At 52.2% G+C, this 23,423-nt stretch overlaps 1 protein-coding gene across 5 annotated transcripts in view; it reads right to left on the bottom strand.

Moving 5' to 3' along the window:
• Positions 1 to 5,027: 5,027 nt before the first annotated feature.
• The window catches only part of SMTN (smoothelin), a 97,304-nt gene continuing 78,908 nt past the window's right edge, over positions 5,028 to 23,423 (bottom strand). For 4 of the 5 annotated variants that reach the window (XM_063144260.1, XM_063144264.1, XM_063144262.1 and 1 more), the window contains 4 exons: positions 20,727 to 20,897; positions 16,974 to 17,097; positions 16,689 to 16,840; positions 5,028 to 5,296 (listed from right to left, as the gene is read on the bottom strand). In XM_063144260.1, coding sequence (XP_063000330.1) covers positions 5,146 to 5,296; positions 16,689 to 16,840; positions 16,974 to 17,097; positions 20,727 to 20,897 — 598 coding nt within the window. In that variant the 3' untranslated portion in view covers positions 5,028 to 5,145. Of the gene's footprint in view, positions 5,297 to 12,162; positions 12,330 to 16,688; positions 16,841 to 16,973; positions 17,098 to 20,726; positions 20,898 to 23,423 lie in introns of all 5 variants that reach the window. The other variant, XM_063144263.1, reaches the window with a different exon arrangement.

Raw genomic sequence — 23,423 nt, 5'->3', positions numbered from 1 at the left:
ACAGATGAACGCGCGCATGGCAGGATCTACAGAACCTGCCTCCTTTTTTTTTAAAAAAAAAAAATGGTTTTCTGTCCCTCACTGACGAACAGGCATAGTTCAAAGCACCCAGACGATGCCTGCTAGAAGTCTCCAGAGGCCAGGAGGTTTGCAGTGGTTCACGTGGAACACTTTAGCTCTTCAGCCCCCAAACTACCACCAGAAAAAGGTTATGCAAGATAACAGAACCAGTAAGATAGGCAAAATCAGAGAAATCAGGTACATTGGCATTATTTATACAGATTCCAGAATCCAATTTTTACCGTTCCAGGAGCTGGGTTTTACTTATTTTTTAAGTGGACTCCACGCAGCCCCAACACAAGGCAGGTTTTCGAGGGAATAGGCATAACAAAAAGTCTGGAAGAAGCTGCACCTGTGTTCTGGCTCATGGTAAGCACTTCTTGTGGGGCAAAGCCATGTCCCAGCCCCACTTCTGTCCAGGGATTACTCTGTGGCTGGCTGGCCGGCCGGTTTACTGAGCTTCAGTAGCTCACCGCTCATTAGCAGAGGCCTCCCGGCTAGCACTCTGGCTTTCTCCAGCCGCCGCTCATGCCCTGTGCCCAGAACAAGCCATCGTATTTTCCCTGCAGCAGCACCCCGCCTGCATGGGGCAGGATGAAGCCCTCTGCTGAAAGTTCTCGGTGCCGAGGGTGGATAGGTAACGTCCCATCAGGCTTGGGGAGCGCGGCATGCTGGGAAACATGTTCAGGTCCCCAAATCCTCATCAACTGTGCATTAAACAGTAAAATTGCCTTTATCCATTGTCTGCTGTTACCTTTCTACAGTTCGGGTGCTTAAGATCGTGAGTTGTTGGGCCTTGCTGTAGAGCAGCCTTCCCCAACCTGGTGCCCTCCAGGTGTGTTGGGATGCTGCAATGCCCATCTTTCCCCACCAGCATGGCCAATGCTTCTATTGGCTGGGAATGATGGGGCTTGCAGTTCAACACATCTAGGGGGAGGGGGGACACCAGTATCCCGTTCTCTTCCAGGTATAATTCCAGGTGCTGGTTACCATCTACAAAGCCCTAATTGGCGTTAGTCCAACATGTACTCTGTCATGACTTCTAACGAAATCTGCCCAGGATGCCCTCGTAATAACCAGAAAAGGGTTATTATTCCTTGTCCGTAATGGAATTCCTTTCCTTGCAACCTTGCCAAAATTAGGCTCTGAGCTGGTTGACGAATTCCTGATCCGTCCAGGCTGCAGAACTCAGGATGAAGTTAAGAAACCAGAGCAAAATGAACGCAACATCTTTGCATGCAGGTTTAATCCATAGCAGCTCCAGTTTAAAGGATAGGGAAGTGCCCCCCCCCCAAGACCCTGGGGGCTGCTGCCATCCAGAGTAGGCAATACTGGGCCAGATGAGCAACCTCTGATCTGGTCTAAAGCTGCTTCTTTTGTCATTCTGTTCCGCAGGAAGGAGGGGGTGGAGCTCTTTGCTACCTGCCCCAATAGCCCTTGGGCTAAGATGGGCTATATAGCTGAATAAGTTCTAGGTAGTAGCCATATTAGTTTATTGCACCAAAAAGCAAAGTCTTCTAACACCTTAAAGACGAACACATTTATTTTGGCATAAGCTTTCATGGACTATGAAAGTGCATTGGAGTATTATTGAGTCCCAAGTTTTTTATACAGTATGTATTGGGGGGGGGGAATTCAAGACGGGGGGGGAAAATGTGACAAACACATTATTTAGAGTGTTGCTGATAACAAGCATCTTGACATGAAGTAAGCCAACGAACACAAGTTAACTAAAAAACAATGGATTTTTATCATCCTCCATAATACTCCATGCTTTTGATGATGTGGATTACACACAGTTCACAAAAGCTTATATCTAAATCAATATCCCATGACCACAGTGACAGTCATGCCCCCAAATTTGGCTGTGGGGAAGGCCAGGTAAACCACACTGTCAATAAAAAAATGTCCAATTTTCCACCTGCCTCCCAGTCAGTCTCAGTTGAGAGCCCACCGCAGATCACAGGAAAGGAAGCAAGCAGGTCTTGAACCTGCTGGAAAGCGCTGGGTTCCAAACCTCTGGTTTCACGGTCTTTCAGCTTTGCATTTCTACTTGCAAAAACTAGGACCGGTAAGAATTTATCCCACAGAGCAAAACAAGGGATGAACATCCTGCATTCTTTTCAATGGCAGGCAAGGGATGAATCGCAAAGGTTATACACTTAACAGAACAGAGTGGCAAAATTTGACTGTACCACTTGACCATTGCACCAGCTGGGACTTCCCCCCCCCCCGGTTTTTTCAGACCACAATTCCCATCATTCCTGACCACTGGCGATAATGGCAGAGATTGATGGGAGATGGAAGTCCAAAACGTTGCACTTGCACCAGGCTGGGTGAATGCATGCATTTTTTAAATTATTCTTCAAGGAAGAAAACCTAGTGCAGTCTTCCCCCAACCTAGCACTTTCCAGTGTGATGTTCAACCTAGCACCCTCCAGATGTGTTGGCTTGCACATCAGGGAGAACGGCTCGCAGCCCGGCCTTCCTTCTATCATGAGTGGGAGCATTCCAAGGCACAAATGCCATCCCTTCTGCCAGCCTGAAGTGGTACAGTCCAGGACCACACGGACTACTTGATTCTGTCAAATAACTTTAAAAGGCGCGCTGGTCCCTGTGGGTTGGAGACAAGCGCGTGGCGGAAAGCAGACGCAGGAGGAAATGGTCTATCCAAACTTTATTGTCTTGCTGGTGCCCGTACATTCTCTTGTGCTTGGTGTAAGAACTGTTACAAATCTGGCGTGTGGCTGAGTGGCGCGGCCGAGGGCTGGCAGCGGTGCAGGGGAAGGAGTCCAACCCATTACCCTGTTGCCCTCCCCATCAAGAGTCCAGTCATTCCCACTGGCCTGCCCACCCCCAGTCCTTTGGGAACCGTGAGGAATGGAGCATCACTGAGGAAGACAGATGTGCTCGGGTCCATAGAAAGGGGAAGCTCTCGACGCAGATGTGGTTTCTACAAAGAGGATGCAGAGGGACAAAACTCACCCGTGCCCCCAGCATAGCCAAGCACATGGAATGAGGCCAGATCACTGCTGGGCTGGCACGACGACAGCAGAGCACAGAGCACATGGACAGGGCCCGCTGCGGAAAGCGCGTACTGCGCGTTTGCTGGAACAGCTAGCCGGAAGATCGTCCCTGAGCCCATGCAGAATACACCTTTCACCACTCCCTGGCAGTGCGGAACGTGTTGCGTTTATTAAAAAATATTCTTCCTCCTCTACCACTTGGCCATCCGCCACGAGAGCCAGGGAAACCACGTGGCTCTGGAGAGGAGCACACAGCTTTAAAAGTCGGGGCCTCCCTAAACGCACCACCTCCGAAGCAAACGCTTGGAGTTCAAAGGGCTTTACATGAACGCTCTTCTCAGAGTTCGGAAGCAAAGGTCTCCTCTCCACCTCCTAAATTCCTCTCTTCCGTAGCCAGAGGGCAAAGCAGACGGCAGAACTCGAGCATCTCGAGCATCGGAAGTGCGGAGCGCACAAGGAAAGCACTGCCGATCAAGTCAAGTCCTCCCACGTGCCCTCCTGCCTTGACGCCCATTTAGTGCCCAGAAGGCAGCGAGTGCAATCCCAAAGGGGGACGCAGAGGAGATTCTATCTCCTCTCTTGGAGACAGGGAGAGGGACGACTCGGGGGAAGCATGAGAGCCTCTCCTACCCCTTGGCTGGAGAGGACCATAGCGCCATGGTGGCGCACCCACTTTGCATGCAGAAAGTCCCAGCTTCAATGCCTGCCACCTCCAATCACTATAGAGCAGGAGTAGGCAATGTGATGCCCGTAGGCACCCCGGACACTGCCCTTGGTACCCACCAAGGCACACGCCTCCCCCTCATTTTTATAGTAAAATTATTATTGCTAATATCTCCTCCCCAGCAGCTGGGATTGCTTCAAAGCAAAGTGGGCGAGTCTCGCTGCTGCCATCTTTAATTCCCCATAAATGCCTCCAGGCCGGCCCTTTGTCTGTCACAACTAGAGATGGCCACCCGTTTTTTGGTTGCGCCCAGTTTCTATTTCCAAATGGTCCCGCCAACCCCAAAGGTCGCCTGGTTCTGGTGCGGGCGCATCCTGGGCGAGGCCGGCCGGCCGAGGGTCCGACTTGGCCAAAGGGGATTTCCTATGGTCCTATGGTCTAGCACAGCCTTCCCCCATTCCAGGTGTGTGTAGCCACGAGTCCCATCGTCCCCGGCATCGGCAGAGTGCGCACTTCCCTTGCCACAGGCACCGCATCTCAAGTGACGCGGGGAGGGGGAAAAGAAAGTGGGGGAAGGAGAGAAAGAGAGAGAGAGAGAGTGAAGGAGCAAGACCCATAATTCTAGTTAAGGAGCAGGATCTTCCTTCTCTGAATTAGAATCTGCACACAGAGCGGGGTCTCTTTTTCTTCTTAACAACCCTCCAGCAGTTAGCCGCGGGACAGCTTTCCCCAACCTGGTGCCCTCCAGATGTGTCGGACTGCAACTCCCAGAATCCCGCATCGAAACGACTGGGAGGGGCTGACTGGCGATGATCAGCCCATCCCAGTGGTTTCGCTGCTGTGTTGGGCAGGGTTGGGGATGTTTCCCGTTTGGTTTGATCTGCTTTACCCCGGAGGACCCCAGGTTGGGGACGGCAGGTGTAAGTGGTGGTTCGAGGCACAAAGCCACAGACAGATGGACAGACAATGCCGCACGGCTGGGTCTCTCGTGGTGGAGCCGCTCTGTCAGGCACGGAGCACTGTGCAGGCTAAAAAAAAATCTATTTTTTTTTTTAAAAAAGGAATAACTTAAAGGAAATAACAACAATATAAAAAGCACGTGTGGAGCGAGGAGGACGAGGGCTGGGGGTTCTCTCTGCAGAGGGAGAGCCCCCATTGAGCAAGCCTGAATTGCCTGCCGCCCAGCCTGCTGCAGTGTGTGTGTGTGGGGGGGTGTCGCTGCCCCCCATCGTGAAGTGGGAATCCTCTGAAAGCAGAGAGGAGGTTGGGGCAGGGTGGGTGGGTGGGTGAAGCCGTCCTCCTTTTGCCTGTGGCCCAGCCGGGTTGGATGTCCTGGAGGGGAGGGCGGCTCCTGGGAGGGGATGCAGCCCCCCGTGAGGGGGGAGGAAAGGAAGGCTAGAAGCGTTGCTGGCGCATCCGGAGCTCGTGGCGCCTCAGGTGGTTGTAGAGGGACTGCACGTAGGTGAAGACGCACTTGGCGTCTGGACGCTTCCCCATGATCATCATGTCTTCCACGTCCACCAGCGGCACGCAGTCCACGAGCACCCTGGAAAAGGCAGAACGCAGTTGTCAGGGTTCCTTCCATGACCTGGACCCCCTTAAGGATCTCTGCCTCAAGAACCCTACTTTCCTTCTTTTGCCTTCCCCTTAGACTGTAGACGTGGAGTGGGAGACACTTTAGGTTTAACACAACAGCTTACTACATGTACAACTAAAGGTAGTCAATGGAGTTGAGTGATACAAAAGGCAAGAAAAGAAAAGTTGTAAAAAAGCAAGTTCTTTTACCCTAAGCTGCACTTAGACTCCTTCAAGCTGCGTCTTTCTGCTCCTTCTTTATGGCCTGGTCTTTCTCTGGCTCTGCTCTTCCCTGGCTCACTCTTTTATACCCTCTTCTCCCAAAACACAAAGTACTGTTCCCACTTTGAAGAAATGAAACTTAACTGGAGAAACAGAACTTAAGCAGCAGATAATTGGAGAAATGAAACTACTCCTCTAAGGGATACCCCCTCCTAACAGAAAAACCCCAGGCCTCTAATAACCCCAGACTTTAATACCTTGCCTCCGCAGAAGTCAAGGGAAGTCCAGCTAAGAGAGGGAGAAAACCGCCCCCTGGCCTATGAGGCACCATGGTCAGAAGACGGGACACGATCCACTAGCAAGCTCTCCCCCTTTCCTCTGCTCCTGCTCACGACCATGGGGCTTGCTCAAGGGAACTTATTGGTGGATCGTGCCCAGTGGAGAAGTAGTGACAATTGGAGTTGTCACTTTTGAAGTGCAGGCGCTCATCATAGAATCATAGAATAGCAGAGTTGGAAGGGGCCTAGAAGGCCATCGAGTCCAACACCCTGCTCAATGCAGGAATCCACCCTAAAGCATCCCCGACAGATGCTTGTCCAGCTGCCTCTTGAAGGCCTCTAGTGTGGGAGAGCCCACAACCTCCCTAGGTAACCGATTCCATTGTCGTACTGCTCTAACAGTCAGGAAGTTTTTCCTGATGTCCAGCCGGAATCTGGCTTCCTTTAACTTGAGCGTGTTATTCCGTGTCCTGCACTCTGAGAGGATCGAGAAGAGATCCTGGCCCTCCTCTGTGTGACAACCTTTTAAGTATTTGAAGAGTGCTCTCACTCTTCTCCCCTCAATCTTCTCTTCTCCAGGCTAAACAGGCCCAGTTCTTTCAGTCTCTCTTCATGAAAGTCCCCAGAGCTACGCCCCACAGGAGAGTCCACAAATGCAGGCAGTTATGATGACTCATATCAACAAACCCCGTTCTAGCAGTTTTAACTCCACCTGGAGCAGGTCTTCCATAAAGAAAGTGGATTTTAATAGCCCATTCAAGACGAAACCATTCCAAAATATTTTGCATGGCAACATGGAACAATATAACGTTGCTGGGAAAATCCATTCCTGCCCCAGTTGCTGTGAAGATTGCAGCTAAGCTCAGGGAGAACAGGGACATCTGTGGGGGGGCGGGCGGCAGGTGATGTCAGCGTTCCTGCCAATAAAAACGTCCCTGTGAGCCTTGCCTCCACTACAGTGGAGGCTGATGGCTGGGGAGGCGGTGTCTCATGTGAACGACCCACCCTAGTCCAGCCTGTGGACCAGTTCTGAGAAGGAATGGGGCTGTTTGTGTGCTCAAGGGTTCGTTGTTGTTGTTTTTTAAAAAAAGCGTTACTAGCTGCCGTGTTCACCCCACCCACCCACATTGAGACTGCAATATGTGGGGCTTTCACAGGCACCCTTTCCCCAAAAGCAGCTATTCACTCCAGCACAGACACCAATCCAATTTGCCCTCCCAGGACTAAACAGCATTTTGGGGGGCGGGGGGGGGGGCGGCGGCAGAGGAGGGGTTTTGTCAAAACTGAAGCAGGGTTGAAACCACCTCCCTGAAATCCAGATCCAGTTCAGTCCCTGCTGTGACAGCTATTGATTTTATTTTACATGTTAATTGCTTACATGCAGGTTACTTGCTTTTGTGCAATTAACGTGGCACCCAACCTGGTCTTTTCTTAAGTGTTGGGAATAATTCTGTAGGCAAGAGTTCCCCAACCTGGTGTCCTCTAGATGTGTGGTTCTACAACTCCCAGCATCCCCCAACCATCCCAGCTGGGGGTGCTGGGAGTTGTAGCCCAACACATCTGGAGGACACCCAGTTGGGGAAAGCCTAAGTAAATTACTGGCAATATATATATCTTTATCTATCTATCCATCCATCTATCCTTAAATAGTAATACCACTATTTTGCCACCAGAGACCACTGTGGGACTTTGCTGAACCGGCTGTGTGGCTTCTCCACCATAACTGCCCACAACTCCAAAATGTCCCACATTCACATTCACATTCACACTCTCTCTCTCTCTCTCTCTCTCACACACACACACACACACACACACACACACACACCGTGGCCCTCTCCCAGGCCTTGTGTGCAAATCCCAGAAATGATCAAATTATGCTATTCAACGTATTTGTCTCTTCAAGGACAGCATTCGCACGGTATTTGACAACGGAATTCCTGTTCTGACGAGCGAAGGACAGGCAGCGACCACAGACGGCAGAGTTCACAGCGAGCAAACGTTTGCTAAAAGAATCCTGAAATGGGGTTGTGCCCCCTGCCTCTCCGCCCCCGGAGGCAGCAAGATGATCTTGGCGGGGGGGGCACAGTGGGAGGAGGAAGAGGGTAAGGCGGAAACTAGGTTGGAAAGCGGTTGCTTTTACGGTGGTTTATGTTCAGTGATGCTACTTGGGCCATATGAAGAGTTGTTAAAATAAATAAATAAAAGGTAACTGAAATATGATTTAAAATGTAAGCCTGTGGAGGCCCCTTGACGCTGGAAAAGTGACGTGTCTGCCTCTAATTCTGGGACTGCTGCACTTTATTACAAAAAACATCTTACGGCGCAATCCTATGCAGGCTTGGACAGAAACAAAGTCCTGCAACTCCCAGCCTGACTGGCTGGAGAATGCTGGAAACTGTTGGACTTTTTTTGCCTCAACATGCATAGGATTGTGCCCTTCGGGACACTGTGCCCTTGTTCAGACATCAGGCTAAACCACGGCGGTTAAAACATTTTGAGATAAACATTTCGGCTTAGCGTGTCATGAGAACTAGCGTGTCCTAACCGTGGTGGCTCCGTAACCGCAGTTTAAACCCGCTCGCTGACCATTTGCTGCAACAGGGTCAGTGGCCTAACCGTGGCTTAGCGTGTCGTCTGAACAGGCCCAGCCTCTTCTTCCCCACCCGCCCCGCCCCGCCCACTCCACTCCCTCTCAACCCTTGAAATAATGACAGCAAAACAAGAAGGGCCTTGAAGCTGCCGTGCCCACGTTCCCCTGAAGAAAAGAACCGTTGCGAATCACACACACACACACACCACTGACCACAACTCATGCCGTGGAGGGGGTGGAAGAACTCACACACCCCTCCCAGAGTAGATTTATTTGAAACAAGGAGGTTTAAGTCAGGGAGAAGAAAAGGGCTGCTTGAAATCAAATTTCCCCTTCACACTGCAGCGTATTTCCTACACAATACTGCAAATCCAACCACTAAAACCATGTTAATTTACAGAGAGGGTATTGTTTACACCGGTTTCATTATTACAACCAGGCTTGCCATCTCCTTCGTCACACTGTATACATTCTGCATGCTTTCCTCTCTCTTTTTTCCCCCCTTTTCCTTTTTACCTTTTACGTCTTTCGAAATAGGTCTTTGAAATATTCCCATATAGGGGCCTTTCCAATGACCAGCAGCCAGGACGGTTTGTGGGGAAATGTATGAAAACACAGGCACCTGCACTCTTGACAATTCTGTCTTGTTGTTTTCTTCTTTTTGGTTTTGCTCCGTTCTGTTCCCTCTGTCTTGGATTCCCACCCCCCACCCACCCACCCACCCCTCAAAACAAAAGAAACCCTAAGTGACGGAGAAAAATGAAATGCCCACGACTTATAGGTCCACGCAGGGCCCGTTAGTGCCTGGGCAGGCTGGGGCATTTCCGAACAAGGGCTCCTAGTAGCTATTTTGCCTCTTTTCCCTTAACGGGTAAGAAAAATAAGATGGAAGAAATGGTGGAGAAACAGCAGTGTTTGTGTTGCATTTGCAGAGGAAAGATAATGCTCTCTCAACCCCCAGTAAAATTGCCCAGAAAAGGTCTCCCTCTCTCAAAATACTAGAACCCAATGGGGTCACATCCCATGAAGCTGATTGGTGGCAGATCCAGGACAAATAAAAGGAAGGACTTCTCCACACAGCGCAGAGTTAAATTATGGAACTCACTACCACAGGATGTAGTGATGGCCACCCATTTGGATGGCTTTAAAAGGCGGTTGGATAAATTACTGGAGGAGAAGGCTTTCAATGGCTACTAACCCTGATGGTTGTGTGCTATCTCCAGTATTCGAGGCAGTAAGCCTGGGTGCACCAGTTGCTGGGGAACATGGGTGGGAGGGTGCTGTTGCACCATGCCCTGCCTTGTTGGTCCCTGGTTGACAGCTGGTTGGTTACTGTGTGAACAGAGTGCTGGACTAGATGGACCCTTGGTCTGATCCAGCATCAGGGCTCTTCTGATGTTCTTAACAGTTGATTTTCATCAGGTGAAAAAGAATCGCAGGCGTTTGGTAGGTCGAGAGTAAATTTTCATATTTAAGAAATAAGCAAATTGCTTCTTTGTTTACAGCGAAAATCCTCATTTAACTCAAAGTATCTGCTTAGAGGAACTGATTCAGTTTAGAGATTAGCGGAGGAGCACACGTGCTTCTATTCAGAGTATATAATATGAACCTCATTATTCTTTTAACAGAAGCTGAGGAATTGCAACTTTTTTCAAATTAAAAGTTCATATTTTTTTAAAAAAACACAACATTGATTTTTCCCTAGCAGGTTCCCTTCTTTCCCCATTGCAATTGCAACAATTGAAAGTGGGTGCGGATCATCCCTTGGCCCAATCCAGGTGTGCAGAAGCACCTAGTTGAAAAAGGGTGCATAGGGTGACCCTCTGGAAAGGGGGACCAGGCTCCTGTAACTTTAACTTTAACTTTGTGCTTTTTATACTGTATTTTGTATTTGTGTTTTTAACCTGTTGGTTGTTTTATTATGGTTTTAATTTTTGTGAACCGCCCAGAGAGCTTCGGCTATTGGGCGGTATAAAAATGTAATAAATAAATAAATAAATAAATAACAGTTGCGTAGAAAAGGGAATTTCAGCAGGTGTCATTTCTATGCATGCAGCACCTGGTGAAATTTCCACTTCATCACAACAGTTAAGGCTGCAGGAGCCCTGCCCTCTTTTGTATCTGGTCTCTCTAGCATAGCTCCTGCAGCTTTAACAGTTGTGATGAAGAGGGGATTTCACCTGGTGCTGCATGTATAAAAATGACACCTGCTGAAATTCCCCTTTCTAGACAATCGTTAAAGATACAAGAGCCCAGTCCTCCTTTCCATAGGGTCACCCTAAGGGTATGTCAATCAAGAGCCATTTGCCGTAACAGGTAAACAACCTTCAAAGATCATCTATGGACTTCGCCCTGGTGGAAGGAGGCCACTCATTTCGACAGTTTTCGTGGAGGTGGAGGGCTGTCAATTTCTCTAAAGGTACCTCGTGTTCAGAGGTAAGTTTGCTGGAGGACGCCAGTTGCTGGGGGCAAATAGCCGGGCTACTGGGGCTACTGGGGCCACCGGCCTCCTGCTCTGCTTGGGGGCATCCCAGGGGCCTCTGGCTGGCCCTGGAGGGAAGGAAGAGGTTGGGCGAGAGCCACCGATCCAGAAGGCCCATCTGAAGAACCTCCACCTTAAGAACCACCCGTGACCCTCCAAGATCAGCCTTCCAGATGTGTTGGGACTGCAGCACCCACCATTCCCAGCCAGCATGGCCAATGGCCAGGGATGATGGGAGCTGTAGTCCAAAACACCTGGTGGGCCACAGGTTCCCCACCCTGTATCAAAGCTCTCCAAACCCATTCCCCACCCCCCATCTAGAACTCCAAGTCAGGAGCCAGTTCAAATCCAGCTCCTTCTCCCCAGCACCCCCTGCTCCCACGTTGCACCGTTTCCCAACCCTCCCGGCTTTTAGCCTCAGAGGTCACGTCGAGGCGGGGAGGGAGGGGGGACAGCAAGGTAATGGATGGGCTTCCCCCTTGCAAGCGGCCTCGGAGATGGAAAAACCTGGGTGAGCCCCAAGAGTGAGCCAGGCTGCCCTTATAAAGCCACTGTTTAGCCTGCTCAGCAGGGCTGTGTACCCAGCGTCCCAGGAGAACAAGGCTCCAGGGAAGCAGAGACATTAACAAGTGCAGCCTGAGTCACATTTTCCAGGACCTCAGCTCCTCCGAGACTTATATGGGCACCGCAAACAAACAAGGAGGAGGAGGAGGAGGAGGAGGAGGAGGAGACGGAGACGCCAACAGCCTCCTCCATCACCTGGACCGCTTCTTGCTCTGCACCCTGGCCAGCTGAAGCAAAGGATTCTGGGAACACAGACCTTCCCTGGAAAGGTTCACCCCTCCCTCCACTACCCAATTACTATTACTATTCATTCCTTTTCATTGCCTCGTCCCGCCCAAAACGAGGGTTCTGAGGAAAGGCCCGCAGAGGTAGGATCGCGGCATGCGGATTTTAGGAATGAACGAAAGAGCGCCATCGGACTTGGGACGCCGCGACGCAGGATTCCACAGCCCCTCCTGCAAGCGCACAGTCCTCTGACCCAAGAGACCCTCCGCGTTGCTCAGCCCGCCGTGCAAAGACACGTCCGAGCAGCGCCGGGGCAACGCGCGACCCACCCGCTCGTACGGGGTGGTCAGGCGTACCTCGGTTTGCCTGCCGGAATATTTCGCCTTGGAGGGAGCAGCTGCTATGCGCACGGACGGACGCATGAGCCCCCCTCCCTGCCCCAAAATAAAGAAATGAAAGAAGAAGAGGATTCTCACCATGGCTCCGCGGATAAAGAGGTTAGGACTTTTTGGTTTTTACCAGCCCTTTCTGGACCAGGCAGCGATAGAATTCCTGAATGTACGTGTACACGCACTTCCAATCTGGTTCCCTCATCCGGACCATGTCCTCCACGTCCAGCAACTGGGGGCACTCCGCGTGTGTCCTGGGGGGAGGGATTGTGGGGGGAGGAAGCCAGTGATCACAGCCCAGACAGATTGGGGGCAGGGAGGGAGGGAGGGAGAGAAAGAGAGAGAAACAGAAAGAGATAGGAGGGAAAAACACAAGAGATACATAAATCAAATTCACATTCCCTGTGTCAGACCCACACACATGCTCTGGCGTGCACTGCAAACAGGAGGGGAGGGAGGGGGGGTCATTGCACACACGGGGACTCATTCCTCATACACGTGAGATCGATGGGGGAGGGGGGCGATGGGGGCGTGAAGGGAAAGTGCAGGGGAATATCCCGTGTGCCGGCAAAGACAGACGGACAGGTGGAAAGGAAGGAAAGACGGACAGGGCGGGAGCGGTGTGGTGCTTTGGCTCTTGCGCTCATTCCAAGGTGGAGCGTGGCCCTCTATATGGATGCATATAGAGAAGGGATGTGGGAGCTCAACCTGCCCCCGTCCCATCCCGCCCCACCCTTGGAATCGCGCCGCGGCACAGCTGGGGTGCCTGAAGCTGGGGGGGGGGGGGCGGAGGAGAGAGAGACACACAGAAGGGAGGCTGAAGCAGCCCAGGAGGGCACCTGGAGTCCGGGCCGTGGAAGGAGGGGTCGGTTGCTCTCATGGTCCACGCACCGGGTCCCCCGGGGAAGGAAAAGACAGGCTAAGAGGGAGGCAGGAGTCACCAGCACACGCAACCCTGCAGGCCAGAGAAACAGCAGCAGAAGCCCACCCCCTCCCCTCCCCTCCCCTCCCCCCCCACCCCCGGACGTAGCAGCCACAGGAGGCCGGGGGCTCCGACGTCCGTGGGGCAGTGAATCTGCTCCTGGCTTCATTCAAAAAGACCTGGGATAGCTCCTTTAGAGTCCCAACGGAAGCCCTGAGCAGATTCATCGCCCCACTGACATCGGTGCCACCGGCCTCCCCTGGTGGCAGCTGCACAGCAGGAGATCCGGCACACGGAAGAGACCACATGCCGCCGCCCCCCCCACCCCCCGGCCTGCTTGAGACACCCGGGAGCAGCGCTGCGCAGACACACAGCCCCCTGGGTAGGAGCCTCTTGCCAAGAAAGATTTGACACTCACGGGAAAGCACGTTAAAAAGGGATCCCCCCTCCCGCAAGCACCTACTCGTGGGGAGAGGGGGTGGGCGGGAGGGGCTACTCCTACACCCGGCTTCCCCCCTCCCCCTGTCGGTACATCTGACGGAGGAAAAATGCACAAGGACAACAGCCTGCTTCCAGCTTACAGGAACGCAGGGAATTGCCTCGGACCGACCCAGAGCTGAGCTGGAGGAGGGCAGCGCTCCCCTTGTTTAGCTTGCAAAAACAGCGAGTAAGGGGAGACACGACAGAGGTGTGCAAAATGATGCCCGGGGTGGAGAAAGTGGACAAGGAGGCGTTATTGCCCCCCTCCCAAAATGCTAGAGCCCAATGGGGGGTCACATCCCATGAAGCTGATGGGTGGGAGATTCAGGACAGATCAAAGGAAGGGCGTCTTCACACAGCGCAGAGTTAAACTCTGGAATTCACTGCTGCAAGATGGGGTGACGGCCTCCGGTTTGGACGGCTTTAAAAGAGGGCTGGGTGTATTCCTGGAGGTGAAGGCTATCCACGGCTACTAGCCCCGACGGCTGTGTGCACCCTCCAGTATCCGAGGCAGTAGGCCCATAGGCACCAGTTGCTGGGGAACATGGGTGGGAGGGTGCTGTTGCACTCGTGTCCTGCTGTGGGTTCCCCGTGGGCAGCTGATGGGCCACTGTGAGAAGAGCCCCTTGGCCTGACCCAGCCTTGGGGCTCTTCCGTGTTCCACTGGTCCATCGAGCCCAGCATTGTTAGGGGGAAAGTGTGGCTCTCCAGATGTTAGCGGACTGCAACTCCCATCAGCCCTCGCCAGCCAACGACATCTGGGGGTCCCCGGGTCCCTCACTCCTGGTTGAGACTGAGTAGCAGCAGCAGCGGCAGCTGCCCAGTGCCACAAGAGCAGAGAGCCTTCCCCGGCTGGGACCTGCCAGCCAGGCGTTGAACCTGGGCGACTTTGCAAGGCGGCTGAGCCACGGCTGCCCACCTCAACGGGGCGGCCCCTCGAGACTCCCGGGCAGGGCAAGGCCCAGATCTGAAGCCAGGGCGTCCTTCGGCCTCAGCAAAACCAGCCGGACACAATGGAACCCTTCGCAAGGTTCGCCCTCCTGCAGCAGGCCCCGACCTTGCAGCAACAGCGCTGGCTGGACTCAGCCGAGTAACCTGAGAACTGGCGAGTAGGGAGGGCTTGCTCACAGGTCACCAAGGACGCTCCTGACTCCTGCAACCCTCACGGGCTCCCAATGCCGCCCTGCCTGCACCTGTTCCCCCATCGGAGGCAGCCGTGGACGCGGGGCGGAGGGCGGCATTCCTCTCCGTGGGGGAGCTGCGCTCAGAGCGCCTGAGGAGTGTGTGTTGTGCGTGCGCATGTGCGTGTGTATCTTTGTTTGCTTCCAGTTCTCCAGCTAAAGCCAAAAGTCGGGACGTTCGCCCTGGACACTCTGCTCACGGCACCAGACCCAGGAACGTGGCCGAGCCCTTCTGACTTTTCCGGGCGTGGTTATTGGCGGGATCAATCCCGAACTCATCTCCTGAGTGCCAAATCTTACGCGATTCCAGGAACACAAATGGCGTTGGTGGAAGTGGGGGTGAGTAGCAGTAGTAGCTGCGCAGCCCTGCTCCAGAGGGATTTCTCATCCGCCTCCGACAAGCAGGGGAGCCATCAGCCCAGAGCAGAGGGCAGGAGACGGAGGAGGAGGAGGAGAGAGAAAGAAAGGGGGAGAAAGCGGAGGAGAAGGAGGAACTTTTCTTCCATGCCTTTCTGTTGGACCTGCTCCTGGCGCGGCACCCGGAAAAGGCAAGCTCGAGAAGCCACAGCGGTGCCCAGCCACGCCCCGGGGGGCAAACACAACCCCAGCCCCGGTCGCCCCATCCGCAAGCGGCAACGGCACCCCAGCCCTGCGAGGCGGATCTCGCACAGCACGACAGCCGCTCCCTTCCTCTTCCTCCTCCTCCTCCTCCCCCAAATGCTCAGCTCTCAGCATTCAAGTGTGCCGCTGAGGCTACAGTATGCAAAGCGACCGCCTGTTGTCCTTCAGGAAAGAGCTTCTGCGTCCCATATACACGGCATTCCCCCCCTTCTCCCTCCTCCCCCCCTTCTCCCTCCCCGCCCCCCCCCCCCGGCCCCATCTCGTGCATGAGAACAACCTCACAAGCTACAGGCAAGTATGACACACGAATCAGGCCCCAATGTTGGGAAAGGTCTAGGGTGGACGTGGGCAAAATTCCAGCCCACCTACGGGCCCACCGAGATGGGTGGCTGCCTGGGTGGCTCACAGACCACGCCGGAGGCGAAGGCTATCAATGGCTACAAGCCCTGGTGGTTGTGTGCTACCTCCAGTATTCAAGGCAGTAAGCCTGTGTGCGCCAGTTGCTGGGGAACATGGGCGGGAGGGTGCTGTGGCACCATGTCCTGCCTTGTGGGTCCCTGGCCGATGGCTGGCCTCTGTGTGAGCAGAGGGCTGGACTAGATGGACCCTCGGTCTGATCCAGCATCAAGGCTCTTCTGACGTTCTTACATTCTGAACGGCCGCCGGGGCGGAGCGTCTGTCGCGGCTCTGCAGGAGGGCAGAGCAACTGCAGGGATATTTGGAGGTTCCGCCTGCTGAGCATCCCAGCTTTCCCTTCATTCCTCTTTTTGAAAAACCAAACAAGTTTCTAGCCCTTATTACTCCTTTATTTACTTCATAGATTTATATACCGCTGACCATAATTTTTTTTTATAAAAAAAAATCTCTTATGGTTGCAATGGGGTGCTTGGACCTGTCCAGGGGACCCCTTCTGCAGTCTCAGAAGCTAACAGGGTGACTGAGCAAGAGGGGGGCGTGGGTGTGTGTGTGTCTCTGGACAGAGAGGGTTCGATGCCTTGCACTGGCTGTTCCCCCTTCCCATGGCTTGCAAAACAACAAGAAAATACGTGACGTAGTACACCTTGAAGAATCTTGCAAAACAAGGGAACCGAGTGTTCCTACGTCTATCCCCCCTCCCCCTCCCCACAAGAGCAGGAGGTTTCGCACACAGAGCCCTGCCCTCCCTCTAGCCCTACAGCTCACTTCTCTGCTATGGACCTTGCCGAGATGCTGCACCTGGCTACTCCCAGCCACCTCTCTCTGAACCGAGGGCTGCCCAGCGGCAGCTGGTGTAGGGCTGAGCCGGAGACTCAAAGAGCCTGCGGGAACATCACGGACCCACACGCAGCCCCAGGACACGCCAAGGAAACAGGCGGTGCCCTCCTCCCCACCCCCCGCCCTCCCGCCACCTCCAGCGGAGGACTACGTACTCTGCCGCGGAGAAGGCCATCTCGAAGTTGCGCCGTCGGTCCTGTGGCGAGAGCTGCGCATAATCGAAGGCCTCGGGGAAGAAGTTGTGGACAAGGGCGCAGAAGGCCATCCCGTCACTCCAACTGGACGAGAAGTTCTGGATGTCGACGTGCTACGAAGGACAAGGCGGGGCGGGAAAATGGGTGTCAGGGGGCAGGAGGAGGCCCAGGCGAAGATGAACGAAACGGGGGGCGGGAGTCGGGGGGGGGCGGAGAACCGGCACAGGCTCCCCGAAGCATACTCACCTCGTAGCCCCGGGTCTTGGCACGGCACCAGTCCAAGAGCATTTGCTTGATGCTGTTGGCGTTGGGGACCCCGAAACTGGAGGAGCGCTGGACAGCCACCCGGGACACGGCTGGGTTTGCTGGACTGCGGAGAGAACATGGAGCGCCGTCATGGGCCTGTCCGCTCGGAGCGCCACCCCAGGCAGGTGGGCCAGCCTCGCCGTCCCCAGAGCGGCTTTATCTGCCTCCCGGCAGTTCTAAGTATTGCTAAAGAGCTTTGCCCACGGTCTCACTTGGAAGGAAAAGGGGGAAACCCTTTCAAATGTTATCGGTTGGTTTATAAAAGCGGTTTTTATATCACTTTTCGGACCCCTACCAAGGCAGTTTAGAACGCCAGCATTTCGAAAACAGAGGGCATTAAAAGCCAGAACACAACCCAAAAGTAACAAGATTAAAATGAACAAAAGCCTGGCAGAATAAAAATGCCTTAACAGCCTGCCCAGAAGTTAACAGAGAAGGGCCCGTTCCAATTTCCTTTGGGAGGCAGTTCTACAATCAGGGTGCTGCCACTGAAAAGCCCCTGGTAAGGAGTAAAAAAAAAAAAAAAGAGAGAGATCTGTGCAACCCCGTGAATTGCCAAGGGTCGCCGTCTTCTACACCGGGTTCTAGGACCAGGTTGATGTCATCTCAGTGGAACTATTAACAGGGCTGTACATCTGCTCCAATTCCATGGGAGCACAGAAAAGTCGTGGAGATTCCTGAGAATCTCAGCTTTCTTCCTTGCTTTCTTTTAAAAATGGGCAAGGTTCTAGTACTCATGATTACCAACACAGACCACGCCTACTAGAATCTCAGAAATGAGAGAGGCATCTGAATAAGCGTCCCAGAGACGGAGCAGAAGTAGGGGGGGGTGGATTCAGTGTCCTCACAGCCCCTCCTCATTACTTGCACAACCAGGATAAATGATACAAAAACAGGCGACAATATGCAAACGTGCTTAATTTGTGTGATTTATGCAGCTCACCAAAGTAAGCTTTTCATAGAATCATAGAATTGTAGAGTTGGAAGGGGCCTACAAGGCCATCGAGTCCAACCCCCTGCTCAATGCAGGAATCCACCCTAAAGCATCCCTGCCAGATGGTTGTCCAGCTGCCTCTTGAAGGTCTCTTGTGTGGGAGAACTCACAACCTCCCTAGGTCATTGGTTCCATTGTCGTACTGCTCTAACTGTCAGGAAGTTTTTCCTGATGTCCAGCCGGAATCTGGCTTCCTTTAACTTGAGCCCGTTATTCCGTGCCCTGCACTCTGGGAGGATCGAGAAGATCCTGGCCCTCCTCTGGGTGACAAACCTTTCAAGTATTTGAAGAGTGCTATCATGTCTCCCCTCAATCTTCTCTTCTCCAGCTAAACATGCCCAGTTCTTTCAGTCTCTCTTCATAGGGCTTTGTTTCCAGACCCCTGATCATCCTGGTTGCCCTCCTCTGAACATGCTCCAGCTTGTCTGCATCCTTCTTGAAGTGTGGTGTCCAGAACTGGACGCAATACTCTAGATGAGGCCTAACCAGGGCCAAATAGAGAGGAACCAGTACCTTGCACGATTTGGAAGCCATACTTCTATTAATGCAGCCCAAAATAGCATTTGCCTTTTTTACAGCCACATCACACTGTCGGCTCATAATCAGCTTGTGATTCCGCCCCCCCCCCCCCCCGCCCTGGATTACCTTAGTGCAAAATGTCAGTTCTTTTAGCACAGAGGATGTGAAGCTTAGAATCACAGAATCATAAACAGTTGGGAGGGGGCATCGCAGGGCATCTAATCTAACCCCCTCACTCTATGCAGGAAATTGAGAACCAGAATATTCCCATCCCCAAGGCAGATAGCTTCTACCCTTGAAGTATCATTAGGTGGGAACTTGTTCCCTGTAGGAGGTCTGTGCCCCCAGTACTGAATCGCTGTGAGAAATGAGAATATGGTTTCTAAGGTGCCAATGAATAAAATGCATTCATGACCCCTACACCTTCCAGCATGAAAAGCCTCCTTTGTCAGGGGCAACCTTGGAGGGAAAAAAAAAGTTGTAGGAACAGACTAAGCAAAGTCAAATATTCCATTGTATATGACTAATGGCCATTACAAACAACCTCACTTCAAACATCTTGCAATAACAGGACATAAAACATGAGTCAGTTAAATGTTTCGCCCACACGATTCAACAGCAATCGCTTTCAGGCCGACAGCACGAATGTGTTGCAGCCTTGGCAAACACAGCTCTTTTATATGTAACGTAGAGATCGCAATCTGGCATCCACCCGTAAATCTTCACATAGATGTTTTTGCCCTGCAAACATGCCAAAATCTGTCCCAAGGTCCTGTCCCTAGGATCAGGCGAAGCCAGCTTCTAATGATGGTCTCTCTCTCTCTCTCTCTCTCTCACACACACACACACACACACACACACACACACCACCAGTTAGTAGGTTCATTCAGACAAAAACCTTCGCTGGCACCTGTGAGAACAGGTACTTCTCTTTTCACTTTCGCTCCTGCTTTGGTGTTTCCCTTCTGTTGTTGTGTATTAGCACGTGATAACATCGTTCACTACGTAGATGATGGGTTCATAAGCACCGGCCCCGGGTTCCTGAGGATTCTTGGGCAGGACCCTCAGTGAGTCTCCTTTCACGCAACCATTCTGCATTCCACCATTATAAAGCAGTAATTGGGGGGTGGGTCATTCAAGCATTCGTAAAATCAAAAACGTTTCACCAATTTTGCTGAAATTGACATGTGCCAGAAAGAAATGTTGGTTTTACAAACCCTGAAAATTGCAAGAAGATTGGTGAAAAATTGAGGAAAGGAGGGCAGTTTAAAGTCCAAAAGGGGAAAAAAAACCTTCTCTGAATCAAAATGGTTCTTATAATATAGGGCGGCGATTTTTTTTCCTCCATGAAATTTGGGGTATTCAGCCCCTTACCCATCAATCCAGGGGTGGGGTCTTCTTCCTCATTCCTTCTAGTTGGTGGAATGGCCTTTCTTTTTTAAAAAATTCCCTTCGGTTGATTTTGAATGAAAATTCTCGGGACCCTGATCTCCAGCTGCCATTGCTGCCCCTGACTGCTCCTCCTCATTGCTTTCACTCACTTTGCTTGGCAGGCAGAGAGAGCAGGGAGGCAGTGAACAAGCAGGTTGCCATGGGGAAGAGGAGGAGGAGCAGCAGCTCCAGGGGGCTTTTGCCAGAGGGCCCCTGCTTGATTGTGGGCCTTCGGCAGGTGCCCGACCAGGCCAACCTTTGACGCCGCCCCTGCTCTGGCAAGTCCACCAAAAATGAAACAACAGCACCTGTCCTTCCCTGTCATCTGCCTCCAACAGGAAGAAGCAACACAGAGATTGCTCGGACTCCATCCATGGAGGGCTTATTATTATTATTATTATTATTATTATTATTATTATTTATTTATATAGCACCATCTATGTACATGGTGCTGTACAGAGTAAAACAGTAAATAGCAAGACTCTGCCGCATAGGCTTACATTCTATTAAAATCATAGTAAAACGATAAGGAGGGGAAGAGAATGCAAACAGGCACAGGGTAGGGTAAACAGGCACAGGGTAGGGTAAACAGGCACAGGGTAGGGTAAACAGGCACAGGGTAGGGTAAACAGGCACAGGGTAGGGTAAAACTAACAGTAGAAAGTCTGCACAACATCAAGTTTTAAAAGCTTCCCCCTTTCCTTCCTCCACCTGTGCCCCACCCGCTCTCGCCCCGGCGGTCTCCTCACCTGCCGCCCTCCTTCTCCAGCTTCTCAATCATGGCCTTGCGCGCCTGCGAAGCCGACGTCTTGGGCAAGCTCTGAGCCTTCATCATCTCCTTCTTCTTCTCGGCTTGGCGCCGCTCCAGAGCAGCCAAGCTGCCGGCGCGCCCGGGGCTCTGGTCCTCCCGCTCGAAGATGCTAGAGGAGGGCAGGCAGATGAGAGGCGCCGGGAAATGAGAAGGGGAAAGGCAGCAGCAGCAGGGGGGAGTCCAGCAAGAACCTGAGCTTCTCCCCCACCCCCAGGAACATCCCCTCCTAAGGCTCCCAAGGGCTCGAAGCGACGGTTTTGTTCAGCCAGACGTGGACCATAGCAACAGTGCCAAGGGCCGAGAAGAGGACGCTCCTTTCAGAACGCCAAAGGAGATCCCACCACCCATGACAGTCTGAGGATCTGCTTCAGAGATCCAGCACTCTGGCCATCTTCAGGAGACATCCAAACGGCACGTACCGGGGGCAAGGCCTCCTTGGGGGCAGCCCCACACTTACAAGCTCTCTTCTCCTCCATTTATTTATTTATTTCATTTCATTTCATTTATGTCCCACCTTTTTTCCTCCAAGGAACCCAAAGTGGCATACATAATCCGCCTCCTCCTCTCCATTTTATCCTCACAACGACAACCCTGTGAGGTAGGTTGGGCTGAGAGTCTGTGCCTGGCCCAAAGTCACCCAGTGAGTTTCCATGGCCGAGCGGGGACTAGAACCCAGGTCTCCCGACTCCCAGTCCGACACTTCAGCCACTCCGCCACATTTGCATTTCGGCCTGCCCGCTATAATGGCTCTTTTGCTCTTTTGTGTCCTGTTGCTTTTCATTCTGCTGGGTTGTGGGTTTTGTTTTGTTTTTAACTTATTTTTAGGGTGGTTTACTGTTAGTAAATCTGTTATGTAAACTACACTGAGAATTTTGCTAAAAGTGAAATATAAATAACTCAAAATAAGCAAACAGATCACCCGGCTCACCAGCTGTTCTCCAGTCACCCAGAGAGCCCCTGCCTACGTCATGGCACAGGGCAGGGCTGGGCACTCATTTCATTGCCTTTCCCCCTTGCCTCCTCCGGGCTCTCTTGGCATCCTGGAAGATCGCCTGAATATTATGGCCTCAGCTACACCAAGCAGGATATTCCACTATGAAAGTGGTATATAAGAGGCAGGAGCCACACGACTGCTTTATAGCGGTATTGAAGCGCACTGACAACTGTTTGGGCCCATGGACACAGACCATAGACCACTTTCATGCTGCTATATCCTGCCTGGTGTGGCTCCTGCCTTTTATATACTGCTTTCATGCCGCTTTCATAGTGCAAAAGGATGTTTTTTTGTAGATTAGGCCTTTTCCTTTTTCTTTCTTTTTGATACCAAAGAGAAGGTGTCGCTACACGGAAATTGCAGCTAGTGCAAAATGCAGCAGCTAGACTGCTGGCAGGTACATCTTACAGAGCCCACATAACACCAGTTTTAAAGGAACTGCACTGGCTGCCTATACGCTTCCGGTCAGAATTCAAGGTGCTGGTAATGACGTTTAACGCCCTAAACGGCTTGGGACCTCGATACTTGAGAGAGCGCCTCTCCTTATGTATGCCTGCCCGAGACCTTAGATCTGTTGGAGGAGCCCTTCTCTGCATCCCACCAATGCAACATATACGTTATGATGGGACAAGGGAGAGGGCCTTCTCTGTGGTGGCACCCCGACTGTGGAATGCCCTCCCCTGGGAGGCTCGATTGCTGCCAACGTTGATTGCATTTCGACTCCAAGTAAAAACATGGCTTTTTAACAAAGCCTTTGATGGCTAAACTCACTGGCACATTGTTTTAACTGTTTTAACTGCATCTATTGCTTTTAAAATATATATTGTTTTAACTTGGATTATGGTTTAATTTGTTTTTAACTGTGTATATTTATTGTTTTATACTGTATGTTCTTATCTGTACGCCACCCTGAGATCTTAGTGATACAGGGTGGGATATAAACATTTTAAATAAATAAATAAATGAATGAATGTTTGCCGAGAGCAATAAGGGTGCATCCTCAAATATTATCTCATTAGATAGAGTGGCCTATTTCACGACCATTCTTTTCCTTCCTGATGGGCTCAAGGAGCAGCGCGGCCAGATGACAAAACGTGGAATTTCTCACGTCTAACACCTTCCCACTTTTCCCTTCCATTTCAGAATTAGAACTTCTCTTCCTGCGTGCCCCATATCTGAAGTGCTTAATAATGACACTTCCCCTGGGGAACAACATCCCCAAATCACCGTTATGAAGGCTGCTGTTAAGGGTGGCAGCAGAAACGGGAGACAGAGGCAGGATCTACACTATTCCTTTAAAGTGCTTTGTAACAGTTTTGACTAGGGCTGTGCTCTGCTTCTCCTCGGACCGGAGGCAGAGGCGAAGTGGATCGGGGAAGCAGTGGAGCGTCGCGGTGCGGATCAAGGTGAAGGCGGATTCTTCGCCTCGATCCGGAGCTCCGCAAAAAAGGTAAGGGGGGGTTACTTGGCCCTGCCGCTGCCGTCGCTGCCCGTGCAGCGACAGCAGCAGAGCCAGGTAAGGGGGCAAGGGGGAGGGGGTCTTACCTGCATCTGTCCGCAGCCCGTCGCCGGCTTCACTAGAGCCCACGGCTCAACCCGGAAGTGTAGGCTGCAAGCGGGGCCTACAGTTCCTGGTTGAAC

This window comes from Elgaria multicarinata, chromosome 18 (assembly GCF_023053635.1).
Source record: "Elgaria multicarinata webbii isolate HBS135686 ecotype San Diego chromosome 18, rElgMul1.1.pri, whole genome shotgun sequence".
Classification (NCBI taxonomy): Eukaryota; Metazoa; Chordata; class Lepidosauria; order Squamata; family Anguidae; genus Elgaria; species Elgaria multicarinata.
Note: the sequence above shows the minus strand (reverse complement) of the source record. Positions and strands in the feature narration are given on the sequence as shown.